This window comes from Cebidichthys violaceus, unplaced genomic scaffold, assembly GCF_023349555.1.
Source record: "Cebidichthys violaceus isolate CVI_PGR_0920_01 unplaced genomic scaffold, fCebVio1.0.p SCAF_172, whole genome shotgun sequence".
In the NCBI taxonomy this organism is placed as follows: Eukaryota; Metazoa; Chordata; class Actinopteri; order Perciformes; family Stichaeidae; genus Cebidichthys; species Cebidichthys violaceus.
In genome coordinates, this window is record NW_027176343.1 from 61720 (window position 1) to 80484 (window position 18765).

Genomic DNA, 18765 nt, shown 5'->3' on the forward strand with positions numbered 1-18765 from the left:
TCATTTTCAATTATTGATTCTTTTTATTCAATTTCATCAGTTTGTGATTCTGACTGGTACACGATGTATTCATAAGGAACGTGCCTGGTGAACATATGATGCAGTTCAGTAAAAGTATCACCAGGTTGATGCAATATAACAATGTGAACATAATATTTATATTATATAAATATCATACTTCTTTATGTGTCGTTTAAAGGGGTACTCCAGTGATTTGAGGCCGAGGTAGCCTGACTTTTAGTCCCTAGTATGGGTCAAGCTATAAAAACAATGGATCCTACATTTCCCATAATGCAGCACAAAAGCATTTTTTTTAATTAGGCCCTCCTCGTCTTGTAAAGGTCCACAAACCCCCAGTTCGTAGCACAGGCTTGCTGTTAGAAATCCTAAACTCGAGACGACCCTGATGACATCATATCTGCCTTTCATAAGTGAATTCTGGGAAAACTCGGACAGTGTAGCATGAGGTCCTGGTCAGCCAGAGAGCGTTTTAGCAGTTTTCTGTGTGCATAAAGTAGTGTGTTTTTTTTTCTCATTGTAGTACATGAGATTTCGGCGAAGTGGTGTTCATTTTAAATATTAAGCTAGCGCCAGCAGCCAGTAGCGTAGCTTACCACAAAGGCTGCAAACTGGGGGGGAACCAGCTAGTCTTTGTGCTAAGCTAAGCTAACAGGCTGCTGGTGGTAACTTCAAATTTACCAGACAGAAATACAGAGTTTGAATATACTTCATTCACGTGTTGAATATAGTCATAGGAGGCAGGGAAAGTACAGCTGAGTGGTCTAATAGTGGATCCTTAAAGGGAAAAGGCGTACATGCATCTGGAAAACATCAAGGACAGCACAAATCAAAGTCGTGCAGACTCGTTTCCACTGTGGTCCTTGGAGGTGCCTGTGAACCTCTCTGGGGTTTCGGGGGGGGTTGGTGGGTGGGTGGGGGGGTGGGGGGGGATCAGGGGGGTTCGGGTGCCTTACCTCCGGGGTCATTCGGCTAATGGTGGGCAAGTCATACCCAGCGCCCAGGAAGTTTGGAGCGTAGACCTGCAGCTGAAAGTCGCTCAGCCATTGGACAACGGCCTCTGAGCTCTACGGGAGAGAAGACAGGGTCTGTCACTGGCTCCACGTCTGCTTCTTCAACGGCCACTTTTCTCTCAGCAGGGAGCCAAGCAGGGCCAAACAAGGGGCCACAACAGATACTGTAGTAAGGAACCGTCCAGCGTGTCTGTCAGTACATCTTCACTATTGCCAAAAAGACAAATTCTTATACATTTATGGATGATTATGATGATTTAATGGCCTTATAACCCAGCTGACCTTTAGCCCTGGTTAGCCCTACTTGGCCCTGTAGAGAAAACTAGGCTAAAGTTAGGAGGGAGGAAGGCCCGGCCTTTAGTTCCTCTACAGGAAGAGCTACAGTAGGGTAATCTGCATTTGACACTTTAAAGCTGGAAAACGCCGCAAACGTTGTATTGCATTAGCGTGGCAACAAGTCGGAAAAAAAAAAGATGACTTACGCACACACACTCATTGTTCATCACACACGTCCCCACGAGAACTCTCTCTCCTCAAATATTCTCACACTTTCCAGTTCATTAGATTTTGGGCCAAAAAGTTGAACCAGCTGAGACAAAGTTGAACAACAAAAGCTCAGGTGTTGATGGTTAAATGTAGCTGAAATAAATAAAAACATTAAGGAAATATGGGCATATAAATACAAAGAATTTATATTTATTATTCCCTAAATAATAAGCTATATTGCTAATGATGCTTACCTAATTACTCTGGGTGATTCTGCTTTATTTATATAGCCGCTATATTTTCAAAGCTTGGTTGTTGTTTAATGGCAATGTTAGAATCTAGGCACCTGGAGCTGGTTGCTTCTTTAAGTTGCTGATTTGCTGCAATGTCCTGCTCTTACAGCTGATGGGCGACAGCAGGGGGCGGGGCTACAGGACCGGGTGGAGCTGTTAAAACCACAGCACGACTTCTTCCTACGCACCCTGGTCCTCCTTTAAAGTCCGACACCCCTTCTGTCTTTCTCCATCTCCTCTTCTCCTCTTCCTCATATTTCCCCACGACCCTCCTCTTCCTCCTCCACACTGTTCCCTCACAGCTAATTGTTTTTTCTCGCTGAAACCACCGTTCATCGTCTTCACATGGGAAACGTTACGGGTGCTGAGGAATCAGGACTCTAGCTAACAGATGGCCACCAGAACATGGCTTACATGGCAGCACTCAGACTGACACACACACACACACTGTAGGCGAGTGATGCACACACACAACCACCAAGACCACCTGCTATTTAAATATGCTCATAGGCGGTTTATCACGCTTTGAATTATTAGAAAATGAAGACATGAACTTAAATGTGGGCCCACACACACATATACTAGAAACACACACATATAGAAACACACACAAGCACACACACACACACACACTCTACAGTAAATAACAATTTACTGTACATGGTGTAAGCTCAGATTTCACACTTCTTGTGCTGAGCTAGTCCACCCACGGCGTGCACGCTGCTGGGCACCTGCCAGCACACACACACACACACACACACACACACACCGATATCTTGCCTGAGGCGCAGCTACCGAGCATCAATTGAGAGACATTTGTCTCTGCAACAGAAGAAGAAAAATGCCGCAATGGAAGAGGCAGAAGCTGCAACTGAAAGGAGTGAATAACGATGGATAGCAGGTAGCAGATAAACAAGAGAAGGACAGGATTCTCTCTCACACACACACACACACACACACACACACACACACACACACACACACACACACACACACGCACACGCACACAAGATTCCTCATTCCAGGACCCAAACAAGATCAAACCGGAGATCTTCCACTCACACACTCACCGTGTCATGGCTGCATCCGAACACTCGCAGCACGGACGAGGCCAGTTGCGAGAGAAACCGTTGAGACATCTTGGTGTGTGTAAATATATATAGTCTGTGTGTATGTGTGTGTGTGTATGTGTGTGTGTGTGTGTGTGTGTGTGTGTGGAGGAGAGAGAGAGGGTTGTGGTTGAGGTGACTGAGGAGCTACATTCTCATCACGTTGGATGTTGATGGTGTCTGTATGCGACTCGCTTGCGTTTTGAATGAAAGTGGGAGAGAGGACTGAGTCTGCGGAGACTCCGGGACTGTCCTACCTTCCCCTCGCCTTGCCCCTCCCCCTTCCTGGTCGCCACGGCGTCGTAAGGCGGCGCCTCGTGGAGCGGACAGCCCGATTGGCTCGATGTCCGAGAGGAGCTGGCGGAGCCTGCTGGGAGAAACACCATTGGCCAGTTAACAAGAAAAGCCCTGTCGCTGTGAACTTCCCTGGCCGATCAACAGATGAGTTGACTCCGCCAGCCTCCACCGATCACTTTCTGCTCAATCTCCCTCAGTGCTTTGAAAGGGAGCCAATCACATCCTCGCTCTCCACGATATAACAAACCTTCTTAACCAATCGCACCATGCTACACTTCCTCCTACATCCCCTGCCTTGGCCATCTGTCTGTTTAACCAGCCAAGATCTGTGTGTGTGTGTGTGTGTGTGTGTGTGTGTGTAGAAGTGATATTAAGACATTTTTTCAAAAGATCAGTGGTTTATGACTTCCTCCCTGGTTTTAATATTTATTTTCTTTTTCTTAAAACATCCACACATTCTCACCAAGGTTGGTTACTGTGAATTAAGGTCATACAGACTGTAAGTAAACTAATTACAGTGACACAGTAACTGGGTTGAAGAAGGATACCCCCCCCCCCCCCCCCCCCCCCCCGAGCCGACCCCTGTCCTACCTGGTGGCTGGTCCACAGACTTGGACTGCTCCAGCAGATGCTCCTTGGCTTTGGCGGACTGAGACAAGACTGTGGCCAGAAGCTGCAAGTGCACAAGAACACAAACGCGTCCACGTGAACAGCCGTCCGGCAACTGATGATTGATTCTGTCAACCTGTCAATCACAAGGTAGCCCCGCCCTAAAGCATCACATGCTTTATGGTCTGTTTGACTCTAAATGGAGCATAATGTACTAAATGAACATCATGCTGTATTGAAGAAGACTGTAAACTAGAGATTGAGACCATAAACTCATGTTTACAATGTTTACTGAGGGAATAAATCAAGAGAGAAGTAGAGTCATTTTAGACTAGACTTCTATACAACCAGAGGAGTCGCCCCCTGATGGCCATTTTAAAGAATGCAAGTTTCAGGCACTTTTGGGAGGGAGGTGGGAGCGTCAAGAGCGAATCAAAGCATTAAAGTTTTGGGTTGTAACCAAAACAATGAGCTATAATGAATTACAGTAACGCCTTTACACATGAATGTACCCTGAGCAGGAAAAACAAGTTCCTTGATTGGGTTCTTCTTTGCATTCTCATTACGAAACAAAAAAAGAAGCCAATTCTAAAACCTCATCTTCTCACATGAGATCGATCTTTGCAGGAAAGTCTGTCTGGAAATAAAAGACGTGACGTTTGCCGTCTACCGCTACATTAATCACATTTAAACCTCGGTTCTGAGGCTTCCACTGCGAGCACTGCGATAAAAACCTGACTGGTGCTGATGAGGAGGAGGAGTGCAGTGAGACGCGGAGAAGACAGATGCTACCCGTCAGTCTGGGTCGCAATCGGGTCTAATTTTGCTGTGTGTGGATGTTTTGGGCGGCTTAAAAGTGTCTCACTTGCAGTTTCTTTAACAGGACGCTCGCTGTAAATGTGTGACATGTGCAGCTGGCTGCTTTTAAGAGTAAATAAGCGACTTGAGAGACAGCTTCAGGCTAAGAACACATGCAGAACAATGCCTCTAAATACGTATGTCAGTGTACCTGTGAGGGTGTTAAAGCTTTAATGTAGCCACGAATCGTTCTTTTCGAACGACTCTTTAAAGAGGAACGACTTGACTCGATTCACAAGCGAAGGAAGTGAATCCCAAAGGATTCAATCCGGAAAGGCTCTCGTTCAGCGCCACAGTGACTCAGGAGCACAAAGCACAACCGCTGAGTCGGGAAAAACGACAGCCCATTTGGACTAAAATCGGGAGAGGACGGGAGTTGTGGGTAAGCCGAAAGAGTCGTTCATGAGTCGGTTTGCTAGTGGCGGGTGAACGACTGACTCTCTCTGTTACACTAGTAATTCACTTTAATTAATAATTCAATTCAATATATTTGTATAGCCAAAAATGACTGATTTGCCTCAGAGGGCTTTACGATCTGTTCAGCATAAAACATCCTCTGTCCTTGGACCCCGTTGCGTCGGAAAAAGAACAACTCCCCCAAAAGAAAACCCCTGTAACGGGGAAAAGAAGGAAGAAAAACAACAATGTAGACAAGTTGAACAAAAAAAATGTCCTTTTTTCCAGGAAAGTTCCTTGGAAAGTATTTGGAAATGAAGGAGTTATAAAATAAACCATGACATCTTTTTTTTGCAGGTTATAAAAACGTCTAAATTCTGAATTTCCCAGCAGCCTCTTTGTCATTTTGTCACTGCCGATATTGTCGTGTCCACCTCGTGGAATATTACATAAATGCACTTACAAAACAAAGCAGTGCACACACACAAAGTTATGTATATTACTACATTGTGTGTGTGTGTGTGTGTGTGTGTGTGTGTGTGTGTGTGTATTCCGTACCTTAACCCCCTCAGCCTGTGCATGGAGGATGTGCCCACTGCCGGCACTCTGACCGCTGCCCGACGACCTCACACTGGTCACACTGCCAGAACTACCCAAACTGCTGCGATCTCCACCTGCAACACACACACGCACGCACACACACACACACACACACACACACACACACACACACACACACACACACCACGCACACACGAAAACACACACACACACACACACACACGTGCATTCACACACGCATGCAATCGCCCAAACGATATGTATAGATTTTGTGCATACAGACGCACGCATGCAACAAACAGATGGATGCACACAGTCGCCAACACACACACACACACACACACACACACACACACACACAAACACGCACACACACAAACACGCACGCACACACACACACACACACACACACACACATTGAGTGGTTTAGCTGATATCCAAAGCAACGTGGTAACAGGTGTGACTCTCCATTGAAATGCACTGGGCAGCATGTGGTTGGATGGATAGGACGGACGGACGGACGGACGGACGGACGGACGGACGGACAGTGTGACGGACGATTGAGCGACAAACACAGAAGTGGAGTAAACAAGACACATCTTTCGCTTTCACACACACACACACTCACACACACACACACACACACACACACACACACACACACACACACACACACACACACACACACCTTTTCTCTCACTTCTTCTTCTCTCTCTGTTTCCTAATTTTTTTCTTCTTCTCTCTCTCACACGAAAATGTCTCCATACATCCAGTTGGAAAGACACACAGACTGTAGACCGATGCAGATGGCTGCAGTCCTACACATAAGGCCACTGAGTTGAGCTGAGCTATAGATGGAGGGTTAAGCAGGACATGGGGGACTGTCAGGAGCAGGTCAAAGAGTATCTGAAAGCCTTCAAACAACCTTTTTTAAGAAATAGATGGATACTTCTGGTTCTGTTCTTGGGGACATTTGCACCATAGACACCAGCAAGGCAGTGCCGAGCAGAAAGCCTTCTTTTTTATTTTTATTTAATTTTTTTGAACGGATGTCAGATACTGTTTGACCCCCGGCCAGAGTTTAAAGGGAGTCGGGGGTTGAGGGCTCAGCGCAGCGCGGCTTAGTTACCTGCCACTGGCTTGCGCAGTACCCAGATCTCTTCGTTGGAGCCTCCATGGGGCCCGCAGGATGTGGTGGGAGAGCTGTGAGGACTTGCCTCTGAGCCGCGGCAACCTTCAACACAGAACACCACTGTTAGCCGCTAACCGACCCTAAACTGGCCTTGGAAGCATTGCTGTCCTTTTGCTATCCAATATTAGCATTTAAAGCAGGAACAATTAATGTTTGTTTTTGTCAACTTTGGGGTAACTGAAAATACGACATTGACAAATTACTTGATAAGGCTAATGTGTTAGCATTAATTTGAAGTTGCGTTTCTGCCAAGGTGGTGAATTTAAGTCAAATATTGAATTGCCTTTTAGCTCTGTTTTGGTCACCACCGCCTCATTAGAAAAATATTGAACTCTTTAGCTGCTAAATGCTCCGCTTTGTTCACTAGCTAGTCACAGAGCGTTTCTTTGCTGTTGGCATTTGGTCGTAAAAACCAAAACAATTAGCTAAAAGGGGCTAAAAAGCTCCGTGGAGCTGAGTAGAATGACAAGACCTATTGATACCGCTCGGTGCTTTCAACAACTACAAGTGACCCATCTAACATTACACAGTGGATCCATTGTTCAGATAAAAATATTGATTAGTGCAGCTTTAACGTCTCAAAACTAGCGTTTACGTATAGCTAAACCTGAATTTGATACTATAGCAGAAACATTGGCGTAAGGGAAATTTGCGCAATTTTACAGAATATTGATAGTATTTAGATTAGTTTATAATTAATCTAGGTTTTTGTCACATAATAGTGGTAAAAAGAGCTAAAATCATCCAAAATGTTGAGTATTGACACTTCCACTGAAACTGACAATGCTACATACAGTATACTGAGCAAACCATCTCACTTCACTAAAGACAGATTACAGTTGATGTACTGATATTTTGAGACAAAAATTAAATAAATAAATTCCTAAATCCGCGAAAAAGACAAAACTTATAGAGGGGCCAGTAGGGGAGTAGGGTAAAGGCAGATAAGGGAAGATTTCTTTTTCAAAAGGATATATAAGTTTCACTTACACACCACACTTACATTCTCACAAACACGCTCGCACACGCACACACATACACAGAAAAAATACAGCATATATATATATAGATATATGAAAACATTTATATACCCATCGTACATAAATAAATCCATAACATGAATATCTGTGTATATACACATATATGCCATAATGTACATACACATACATATACATATATAATGCAGCCATATGTGTGTGATTATATATGTAAGCCTTGCCAGAATGGGGCTGCTGTAGTGCATTTGGAGAGTGTCATAAACCATTATAACCATCGCAGTACGGGTTTATGAATGGTTTATATGTGTGACCGACAGTGCTCCGGAGAAACACACACATTGAAAAAGAATTGTTCCATTTGCCCTCGCGTCATGTCGCAGCTCCTTCTTGTGGCCATTTTGCCTCCCTCCAAGTGACCTCAAACAAAGGACTGAAGTCTGTTTTCAGAGAATTTGATTTGACTGGAATCATTTCTGAGATTTCAACCAATGTTGCAATGTTGCATTCCCATTTTTGTATTTTCTTGGACTTGATGACAATACATTGCCCTAAAGGGGTTTATTGTCCTGGAGGAATCAAAATGGTGTCCAGTGAAGGCTCCTATTCACCAGGTAGGACGTTTACAGTCAGTGGCCCGATCCCAATGTCCCCCATAAGGCCTTGGACCCCAGAACCTGCGGGGACTTAACTGACGTCTCCTGGTAAAAGGTTGAGTGTGAGAGGATGCAAGTGTCACAACGACATGTCATTTACAATTGTAGTATTAATTCTATACTTTGTATTCCCTGACTTGCCTCACGAGATGAGAGGTAATTGTCAAACAATCTATTTACTTGTTTATGTCAAAACAGCTTCAATAACAGAAGGAAATGTTTGATGCGTGTAATAAATAGCCTCTGATTGCATTCCTCTGCTCTCATGTTATTTTATGTTCCACCTGAAATCCTTAACGTTTCTGTGTGAATGTAATATGCCAGGCCTCTTCGTTTACCTTTTCTCTGGCTTCCGCTGGCAACCCCGTGTTTAACGTCACAACGCTATGAATTGTGGGTAAATACCTTTGGCAAAGTCTGCAGAAATGCGGACTTACGCTCAAAATGTCTATGAGAGAGAGAGAGAGAGAGAGAGAGAGAGAGAGAGAGAGAGAGAGAGAGAGTCCTCGAACACTCGAAGATTTGAAAGTGGGACAGCCTTAAACCCCAAAGGACTGTGTGTGGAGATTGGGGATCGGGCCAGTGAATACCTTATGTGCAGAACATCCCAGGTGACATTTTCTAACAATGCATTCGGGTCTCTCTGACGCAACATTTGACATTTCACATGTTAGAATTTGCTAAATCTTTGCATGTAATGCGTAATATCAGCATTTCATTTGTAATACCTTATGTTCAAGAGTCCATGAATGGCTGTATGAGAATGAATTAGGTTTACTCCAGCTGCAATATCTCAGAAAATATCACCCGTTGACGTCTGAAAAAGCTTTTTTGCTTCGAAGCAACGTCTCCAACTAAACCTCTGTGACAAACGTAACTGTCATGAAAGCGACAGCACTTCCTTTCCCAAAGACATAACAACAATTTGAATTGGTATTGTTTCCAAATGATTAAACTGAACTGCTTCAGCACATTCAGAACAGCTCGAAGACTCGCTCCCTCGTCCGAAGCCTTCACACACACACACACACACACACACACACACACACACACACACACACACACACTCTCTCAGGCGGACACATTGAGGGTATAAGTGCAAGGTGGGTAAAAGTGGTGTTAAAACGGTCAGACGTGACAATAACACGCGGGACGAGGCAGGACAGGACAGGACAGGACAGGACAGGACAGAAAAATAAATAAAACACACTTGTCTGGTCAGGAGAGGGTTGTGTGGGATGTGTGTGTGTGTGTGTGGTGAAGTTGTCTTAGTGGCTGGGGCAGTCATGATATACAGGGGAAGAACGAGGAGGAAGGAAGGGGGGAAAAAAATAGAACTGCAAAATAAATTAAAAATAAATAAATAGGCAAGACATTTAAGTGGAGCACAAACTGAACTGAGGTCAGCGGTGAGCTCTCCTCCCACCTGATATCTATTCTTCTTCTCGAGCATTTACACTCAGACTTCTCGTATTACAGGGCAAGGTGTGTTTTTGTGGTTGACTGTGTGGCCCTAGGGAGCCTCATTTGAGAAACGGTTAACATGAGACTGATGGTATCGTTCATTTACAGGCCCTGAAACTGTGTTAAACTACAAACTGTAATGTTGTATTCCATGGATGCATTGTTTCCTGTGAATTGCTCGTGCGTGTGCAGGCAATCTCAATCCAGCGTAGGGATGGCGGACTCCGCCACTAATGAAGACATCTACTAGGTAGCGCGGTAATCACAGACCATAAATAATATCAAAAACGATTTTATGAAGCCCTTAAGGATTCCAAGTGAAGTAGTCCATCAGATAGCTGTGCTGAATCAACTTATTCTAAACCATGAGCGAGAAATATTGCTCTTTTCATCGCTCATAGCGTACGTCCACTGGGTAAAGCTCTTATTTCTACGATACGATAGCAAGTGGCTTAGACACATTTGACTCCTGGCTAAAAGCTGACTCTGGCTCTCAGTAATGGAGATGACAACAGTAACAACAGAAAAAGGAAAGTTATATAGTATGAGCAACACATAAAATTACATAAATAATGATCCATAACAGAAAACTTCAATGGATGCCTTCTTAAAAAAACATTGAAAACATCGATAAGAATCTTACATGACCAATCAGACATGGTGTTTTTTTAGCAGAGGCGGAGGAAAGCATCCCTTGAAGCTTTAATAATAATAATAATCATAATCATAATCATAATACAAATAATGAAAAAGGGGCCGTGTACCTGGGGCAGTGGGTGTGTCTCCCAGTGGGGTTGTCACGGGCGACTTGCTATAGCCAAAGGAAGTGAAAAGTGGAAGCAGTGGCTGATGGGAATGTGGTGGAGGAGGAGGCGGTGGAGGCAGGATATGGATCTGATGGAACGTGGTGTCGTTGCCGTTGACTACCGCGTTGGCAGGGGCAACCGTCGCCGGAGGAACCAGCGGTATCTTTTGAAACTGTTGGGTGCAAATGACTGTGCTGGCCAAACCTAGATAACACCCACCGTGACGTCACACACACACACACACACACACACACACACACACACACACACACACACACACACACACAACCAGCCAACAGTGAACCACCGCCACGTGACACACAAACAACAGAGAACAGAGAATTACACGTGAGAAAGAAGGGGGGGGGGGAGAAAAGAAAAATTTAAAACAAATGCGGAAGTTACAAAATTAAACAAACGGCTGATGTTAAAGGCGGGAGGACGAAGAGAAGGAGTGAACAAACAGATGTGGGCGCCATTAAAATGGAATGTATGGAGAGGTGGAAAGGGGAAGTGATGGATGGTAACAGAGGAGATGGTCCCAGGGACTGATGAGTAACGGCCTCTTTTTACTCTCAACATAATGTGGTTCAGTCTTAAGTCATTAGCTACTGGCATAATACCAACATGTAACAGGATTCCACTCGCCGTACGTCCAGCAGCGTCTGCTAGCTCACCAGTTTCCTCTCCCAGTAGTTAAGGCCGCTGCTGGCTGTGTAACTCATCCTATAAATGCCCAAAATAGCTTGTTTGATCTGGCGCTGCGCACAAATGTTACAGATTCACATCAACATGTCCTCTCTGTGAACATGCTAGCATTGGGACGTATGGAAATGCTTCTTAAATTCTTACCAACTGGATGCTAAATTGGCCACATAACATGAAATAGTGCACTTAGCAAACTAGCTAGCTAGCCGTTGCGTTATATATATATATATATATATATAAAACAAAATATATATGAAACGTCTGGTTTATCTATTCAAGATATATTTTTTAGAATATTATATATAGCCGAGATGAAACTGACGAGATGTTGCATTTCCAAATGAGTCTGCTACTTCAGCACCACGGACAGCGCCGTGGATTTATCAATAACAACGGGGAGAAAAAGGGAAGTGAAGGTGTGTTACACTTTCTGCACTTGCAACAGGATCTAAAAAGCGCGTTGGTAAGCTGGTTGGTAGCCCTTTGTAGGTTTTGTGCATTCCAAAACATTTTTTGTTTCATGTAAGGAAAGCCTAACAACTTTGGGAATCAGACAATGCTTGACAGTATCCTGAATTCTCCAATACAAACTATTCTTTTGCGATTGGGACGTAGCCTCGATAGCTAACTCTCAAGCTAACTGCTAAATTCCAACGGTCATCGTCCCCATTCCTGTGATTGGTCCCTGACTTTACAAAGTAGCTGTTGTAGCTTATGTGCTTTAACCAAAGCTAGCTGGTAGCTTCCCGGCTGTGATTGTGATGGCCGCTGCAACTTTAAAGTCACCTTAATTCATTGAATTGTTCATATATCTATCTAGTGGATGTAAGTGTTGAAAAAAAAGTCCAGTGTAACATCCCTTTGAGGAAAAAGAAGAAGTGAAGAGGCTGACTGGGGAGAATTGATGAGGAAAAAAGGAATAATTAAAAATTGATGAAAAACAGTTGAGATGAAACCTCTTGCTAAAAAAGCTGCCGTATCCCAGAGTGAGGTTGTGTGTGTGTGTGTGTGTGTGACAGTGATTAGTCAGTATGACTGTGCAAACAGTGGGAGTGCTCCAGCTGTTTTGTACTGTAACCACAGCTGCTCTATAATACACTGAATTTCAGGACAGATGGAGCCACAGCAGCATTTTCCTCGACTGGGTTCTATAGTGGTAAATGGACGATACAGTAATGACTGAGTGATCAAAGAGCGATGGACTACATGAGAGAGGAGAGATGATATGAAAGAGAGACCTTTGTGATCTCGTGGGGGATGAGGCAGACAGTAACAGGGAGACGGACACACAGACAGAGACAAGTAGGACATACTAATAGGCTAACTACAGAGAGACAGACGGATGGACAAACAGAGATACCAGACCTCCAGACAGACACAGATACACAGTTAAAAAAAACATCTGAGCCTCTTTGTGGCTGCGCAGTGTTTGGGATGACGAGATGGGTGTGGATGTGCTCTGTGGATCTCACCGGAGAGGCTAAAAAAAGCTCATCACGGTGATATTAAAATGGAGAAAGGTGGTTAAAACAGCTTTTTGGGGAGATTGGACACCTGTTGAGTAACGAAAACACAGACGACAGCAAAATCCCACCTGTAACCCTGGCAGATCTTTAGCTTGTTTAGCATACACCTCGTTGTAAGTTCACATGACGGGCAATGCAAGGAATATTTTGACATTTTGTGAATTATGCACAAGAGATTTCTAGCCGCACGTTAGCTGAGAAGATTAATACCATTCTCACATCCGTACGGTTAATATAATGCCACCGACAGGTAGCTTAGCTTAGCACAAACAACGCAAATGAGTGGAAACTTTAGAGGTGATCTTAATTAACCCTACAGGCATATCTAGTGCCTCCACATGGCTTTCAACATGGCTGCGGCTGAGCTGGTGGCTAGGAGCTAACGGCGCTAACGACAGCAACAGTGCTGACAAAGCTAACAGTGTTAGCTTGAGGGGGAATTGGAGGGTGGGCGCTACGGGACAGCGGCAGCAGCTGTTACCGCCGTACGAGTGAAGTGCAGAGCGGCGGCCGCGAGCTAGCCAGTGGAGCCGCGAGCTAGCCAGTGGAGCACTGTTTGCCACTGTAGAATGTCACAGCGACGCAAATACAGAACATTGAGTATAAACTATAGGCTAACCTTATAAAGGAGTGTGAAAGAATGTTTTTACTCGATTTAAAGTCAATTTTAATTGGATACATTATGGTTTAATATTCATCTGCACACCATGAATCTTGACCTGCTAACAGGTTTTCAAACAGTTGTTTGGTCGTTATGCTAAGCTAAGCTAAGCTAACTGGCTGCTTGCGGTATAGCTTCATAGTTAATGGTATCAATTCTTCATAAAATTCTAGGCGAGAAAACAAAGAAGCGTATTTCCCCAAAAACTCCATCAGGCAGCAGGAAACGTGTAAGCAAAGAGACCTGAAACACAACACCAGCCAGGGACATGTGGAGGATTTTGGTGTCCGTATTCTCATTACTGAACAGGTACTTTCAACGTCAGGCTGAACTCCCACAACTGTGTGTCTTCAATCAACTGGAGCTGTAGCATGGTTCAAAACCAGCCAAAAATGGATTGCACACATTAATCTGGGGTTACATCTTCAGCAGTGCAGGGATGACAGCTGGGTGTTTGGCACCGCTGTGCTGAGATGAATGAGATGTACGGTTAAGTGCCTTCCTCGAGGGTTTATGGTTCTAAAACATCATTCATTCACTTAGCTTCACATTTCTTCCTCTTTTTTTAAAAAATCTTTCGCCCAACTTCTTCATCTGTGTTTAGTCCAAATATGTGTAACGTGGCACTTGGTTGACACTTTATCCAGACGGTCAGTTTGGTCCTTGTTTTAATTTACTCCAACACACTCACACACACACACACACACACACACACACACACACACACACACACACACACACACACACACACACACCCCCACACACACACACACATGAGTAAACACACCTGTGCGCTTGCTGATGACCTCCACCATGGTGGAAGGGAAGTAGCCCACTCGGTCGTTTCCTGTTCGGTTGTCATGGATACAGCCTTTCCAGCGACCGTCGGGGTGCTGCTCCAGAACCTGTCAGGTGGGCATGTTTACGACTGTAATATTAAGTTTCCATCTATTGCAAAAGTTACATAGAACCATCTTTTTCTTTTAGCTTAACATTATTTTTCTCGTCAAACACAAACACAAAACTGCATTTCGGATCCGTCTAAAATTCCTCGTGTCAGACAGCAGGGAAGCCAAATTGTTCATTCAGACCTCGAGGGAGAAAGCATAGTTACTGCTTGGCTTCCTAATTACAGTAAGATGTACCCGAAGGCTGCATAAGATGCTCATAAATATTCATGAGCGGTGGGTGTGCTGCAATTTACACTCCAATTTATAATACATTTTTCTGTCAAACATATGCGTAGTAAATGAGGGAAGCTGAAACCAGTCGCTCTTGCATATTCATTAGTGATCTCATCAAACACGGTGCGAGCGTTTTCAAACTAACTGCAATTTTGGTTGTCAGGGCAAAGTTAAGACAACCAACAAGCTTTTCATTTATCCAAACACGCGAAAACTGTAGAACGGAAGCCCTGAGAGGCAAGTGAGGAAAACAATTCTGTTGATCCATTTTCTAAGTCTGTAATACAGCTGATTTTTACTAATAATTATTCTCAGTGTTTGTTGTTGTAACACTCATTTCAGCCACAAGAGGCTGAAGTGCACCACTGCCCCATGTTCTAAATAGGACTTAACGCACTCCTGTTTTTCTCCCAGTTTAAAATTCTCCATGCGCTATAAACACAAGGTACATACTGTATATTAAGTCTCACCTGGACGAAAACATGAATGTTTTTACAACATGGGGTAGAGCACTTCAGCCTCTTGTGGCCGAAATGACAAGGCTACTATATCAACAAAAAATGATTCATCGACCAGAACTTTTTTTCACCTGTAAAATGTAGAAGCCTGATGAGGTTAAACAAGAAAAAAAGATTATAAAAAGACATGCAGTCACAAACAGAGCTCGACTCACTTATCAGCTTTGATGCACATAAAACATTGTTTTAGTTGTCGACATTGAGAATAGACATTGTGTGTGTGTGTGTGTGTGTGTGTGTGTGTGTGTGTGTGATGTGTGTGTGTGTTACCGTAATGACGTCTCCTGCTTTGATGTTGAGGCTGGTCAGGTCGTAGTTGTTGCAGTAATCCTTCAGAGCCCGAACCTGAAGGGCCGCCGACGCATCTGTGAGACAGCAAATCAGACTGTAGGTTACAGAAGAGGTACCCAGTATCATATCACTCCTCGGAGACTCCTCGGCTCATACTGGTTGTTTTTCTTCAACGTGTTATTTTTATTTTATTTTATTTTATTCAATTTTACTTCAAAACGATACTTTTCAATATAGACCTCATCGAGGTGTCTTACCCACTAACATTAGGAACACATTTCGTACTGTATACAAAATGAATACGTCTGTGTTTTGGGAAGCATCAATTTAAAGGAAAGGTTTAACACCTTCGGAAATCCATCCATTCATTAATACCTCCATTCATTCATTAATCCATCCATCCATCCATTCATCCATCCACCCATCCATTCATCCATCCATCCATCCATCCATTCATCCATCCACCCATCCATTCATCCATCCATCCATCCATCCATCCATTCATCCATCCACCCATCCATCCATCCATTAATACCTCCATTCATTCATGAATCCATCCATTCATTCATGAATCCATCCATTCATTCATCCATCCATCCATTAATCCATCCATCCATTCATTAATCCATCCATCCATCTACCCATCCATCCATTCATTAATACATCCATTAATTCATCCATTCATCCATCCATCCATCGATTCATTAATATATCCATCCATTAAGTAATACACCCATTCATCCATTCATTAATACACCCATTCATCCATTCATTAATACACCCATCCATCCATCCATTCATCCATTCACCCACCCGTCTTACCCCTCAGCAGTTGTTTGATCTCTCTGCTGGCCTGTGTTGCAGTGAACTGGTAGACGATGTCGAGTGCCGTCTGGCTGTAGGTGTTTCTCACTGTGGCATTGATTCCACTCTGTTGAAGAGAAGAGAAGGATTGGTACGTTGACTTTTGAATTCATTTTGTTTGTTTCATGCGGACCTAAAGTAAACAGAGAAGAGGGTTTCATATAATCAAACGCCGCGGGGATGGAAGGGTTTACCATCATGACGTCAGCAGAAAACTAACAACGACCACTTCTTTATTTTCACACGGACAAAAGCTGAACACAGATGACTCGTAACCAAAGACACTTTCATGAACGCATACTGCTCTCTTGATTCCATTAACCGCGGGAGAGTTTCAGGTCACCGGCACAATTCATTACTAATGTACATCACCTCTCTCGCTCTCTTGCATTGCAATTTAGCACTAATAGTAATATAATAATAGGACTCAGACACTCAATACATTTAACACTTTACGAGGAATACTATGTACGAATATTTCCGTTACAATGACGAGTCTGTTAACACAGTAGGAGGGTCAACACAGTAGTAGCAGAGTCAAATCTTTTTTTTATATTACATTTATATTATATTATATTTATTATATTACATTTTGTATCTTATTTGTATTATTTATTTATTTCAATATATATATATATATATATATATATATATAATAAAAGTAAATACAAAGATAAAACACAAATACATATTTTGTTTCAAGACTAGGCATTAGTACAAAAAATTAAAGTGTTATGAAGCTTTACTGATAAAATCATTTTAAATATTTGAAGTCTTTCAATAACATTACAGGCATAAATGTAGTCATATAAATAAGTCAGAACGTATTCATTTATTTTATTTTGACGTCTTCCGTAGCTTCATCACAGCCTTATTATCTTGATTAAAGAAAAAATGAAATGTTTTATTGTCATTTTGTGGAAAGAGAAAAGCTTTCACTTTTTTTTATATATCGCCTTACATGAGTTACTGTCACAGCTGTAATGTTTTTCAGCAGTGGAGACAGCATTTACATTCAGGGGGAGGGTTTGGCCTTGAAGTGTCCCATCTCAGATCCTAATGGTCCTTTAAGTGAACCCAAGTCAGTGCTAAATAAAAAGCTCTCAGTAAAGTTCCACTTACCTCCAGCAGGAGTCTCACTGCCTCTGTCTTTCCACACAGGGCGGCTTCGTGCAGGGCAGTGCCCGCTTTGGTCTGCCGGTTGATGTCGATGCCCGCCTGGATCAGCAGTCTGACAGCAGAGGGCAGGAGAAAGGACAAAGAGGATGAAGAGGTGGGAGGGTGAGAAGGTCAGGAGAGAGGAGGTGGAGTTGAGTAGGAGATAAAGAAAATATTTTTTTTCCTAATTTCTTTTTCTTTTTTCGTGTTTATCCCTAACGGCATATGACAGAACACATTCATCAACATCTGGAAAGGAAGCGCGGTGATTGGATAGAGAGCAGCGGACTTTGAGACGATCACCGACCAACCAGACAGACCTGCAGCACCAAACGCCACCAAACCGCCCCCAGGGAGGAGAGCCCAGATGGAAGCTAAGCTAACCCAGCTAGGACCCGAGGCTAGTCCGCTACCATAGCTATGGCCCACGTCTGTGTAATTCAAGCTTAAAATCAAACTCAGTGACCCGGCAAAAAAGGTCCCTGAATCAGTGAGGGGACCAAGAACCCAGTGGCCATTTTGACAGAGCTTTACAAATTGGCGAACCTGTCAAAAAAGACAAGTATCTCAGACCAGTCTCGGCCGGTTCAATGGTGCAGTGCCAAATTAAGTCTAGAGCATCCCCAGCCCCGTACCTTCAACGACAGGGTCAGAAAAAAAAGAGTCAAGGTCGAAAAGATCAGATGACATGAGGCAGCTGTCAAAAAGAAGCCGCCAAAGATTCGTCTCCTCTAACTTCTACTGACTTGGAGTCAGTGTGTGTGTTTGTGTGTGTGTGTGTGTGTGTGTGTGTGTTTGTGTTTGTGTCTTCCGCAGACTGCCGGCCATGCCTAATGAGCATCATTTATCAGCATCACTTCTAGAGAGGCACGCTCTGCTCCATCAGCTGTGACAGGCTTTATTCTCTCTCTCTCTCTCTCTCTCTCTCTCTCTCTCTCTCTCTCTCTTCCTCTGTCTCTCTCTCTCTCTCTTCCTCTGTCTCTCTCTCTTCCTCTCTCTCTCTCTCTCTCTCTCTCTCTCTCTCCATCTTATCTTCCCTCAGTTGCGGTCTTCTCTCATCTCTCAGTGTCTCCCTCCTTCTCCTTCATCCCGGAGGCTTCGT

The 18765-nt window shown here is 43.6% G+C and overlaps 1 protein-coding gene across 1 annotated transcript in view; it reads right to left on the reverse strand.

Moving 5' to 3' along the window:
- The window catches only part of caskin1 (CASK interacting protein 1), an 86049-nt gene that overhangs the window by 10788 nt on the left and 56496 nt on the right, over window positions 1–18765 (reverse strand). The window contains exons 7-16 of the mRNA XM_068712782.1: window positions 17628–17736; window positions 16464–16572; window positions 15621–15715; window positions 14436–14553; window positions 10712–10957; window positions 6770–6874; window positions 5638–5753; window positions 3808–3889; window positions 3177–3289; window positions 975–1085 (exon numbers count right to left, since the gene is read on the reverse strand). Coding sequence (XP_068568883.1) covers window positions 975–1085; window positions 3177–3289; window positions 3808–3889; window positions 5638–5753; window positions 6770–6874; window positions 10712–10957; window positions 14436–14553; window positions 15621–15715; window positions 16464–16572; window positions 17628–17736 — 1204 coding nt within the window. The remainder of the gene's footprint in view (window positions 1–974; window positions 1086–3176; window positions 3290–3807; window positions 3890–5637; window positions 5754–6769; window positions 6875–10711; window positions 10958–14435; window positions 14554–15620; window positions 15716–16463; window positions 16573–17627; window positions 17737–18765) is intronic.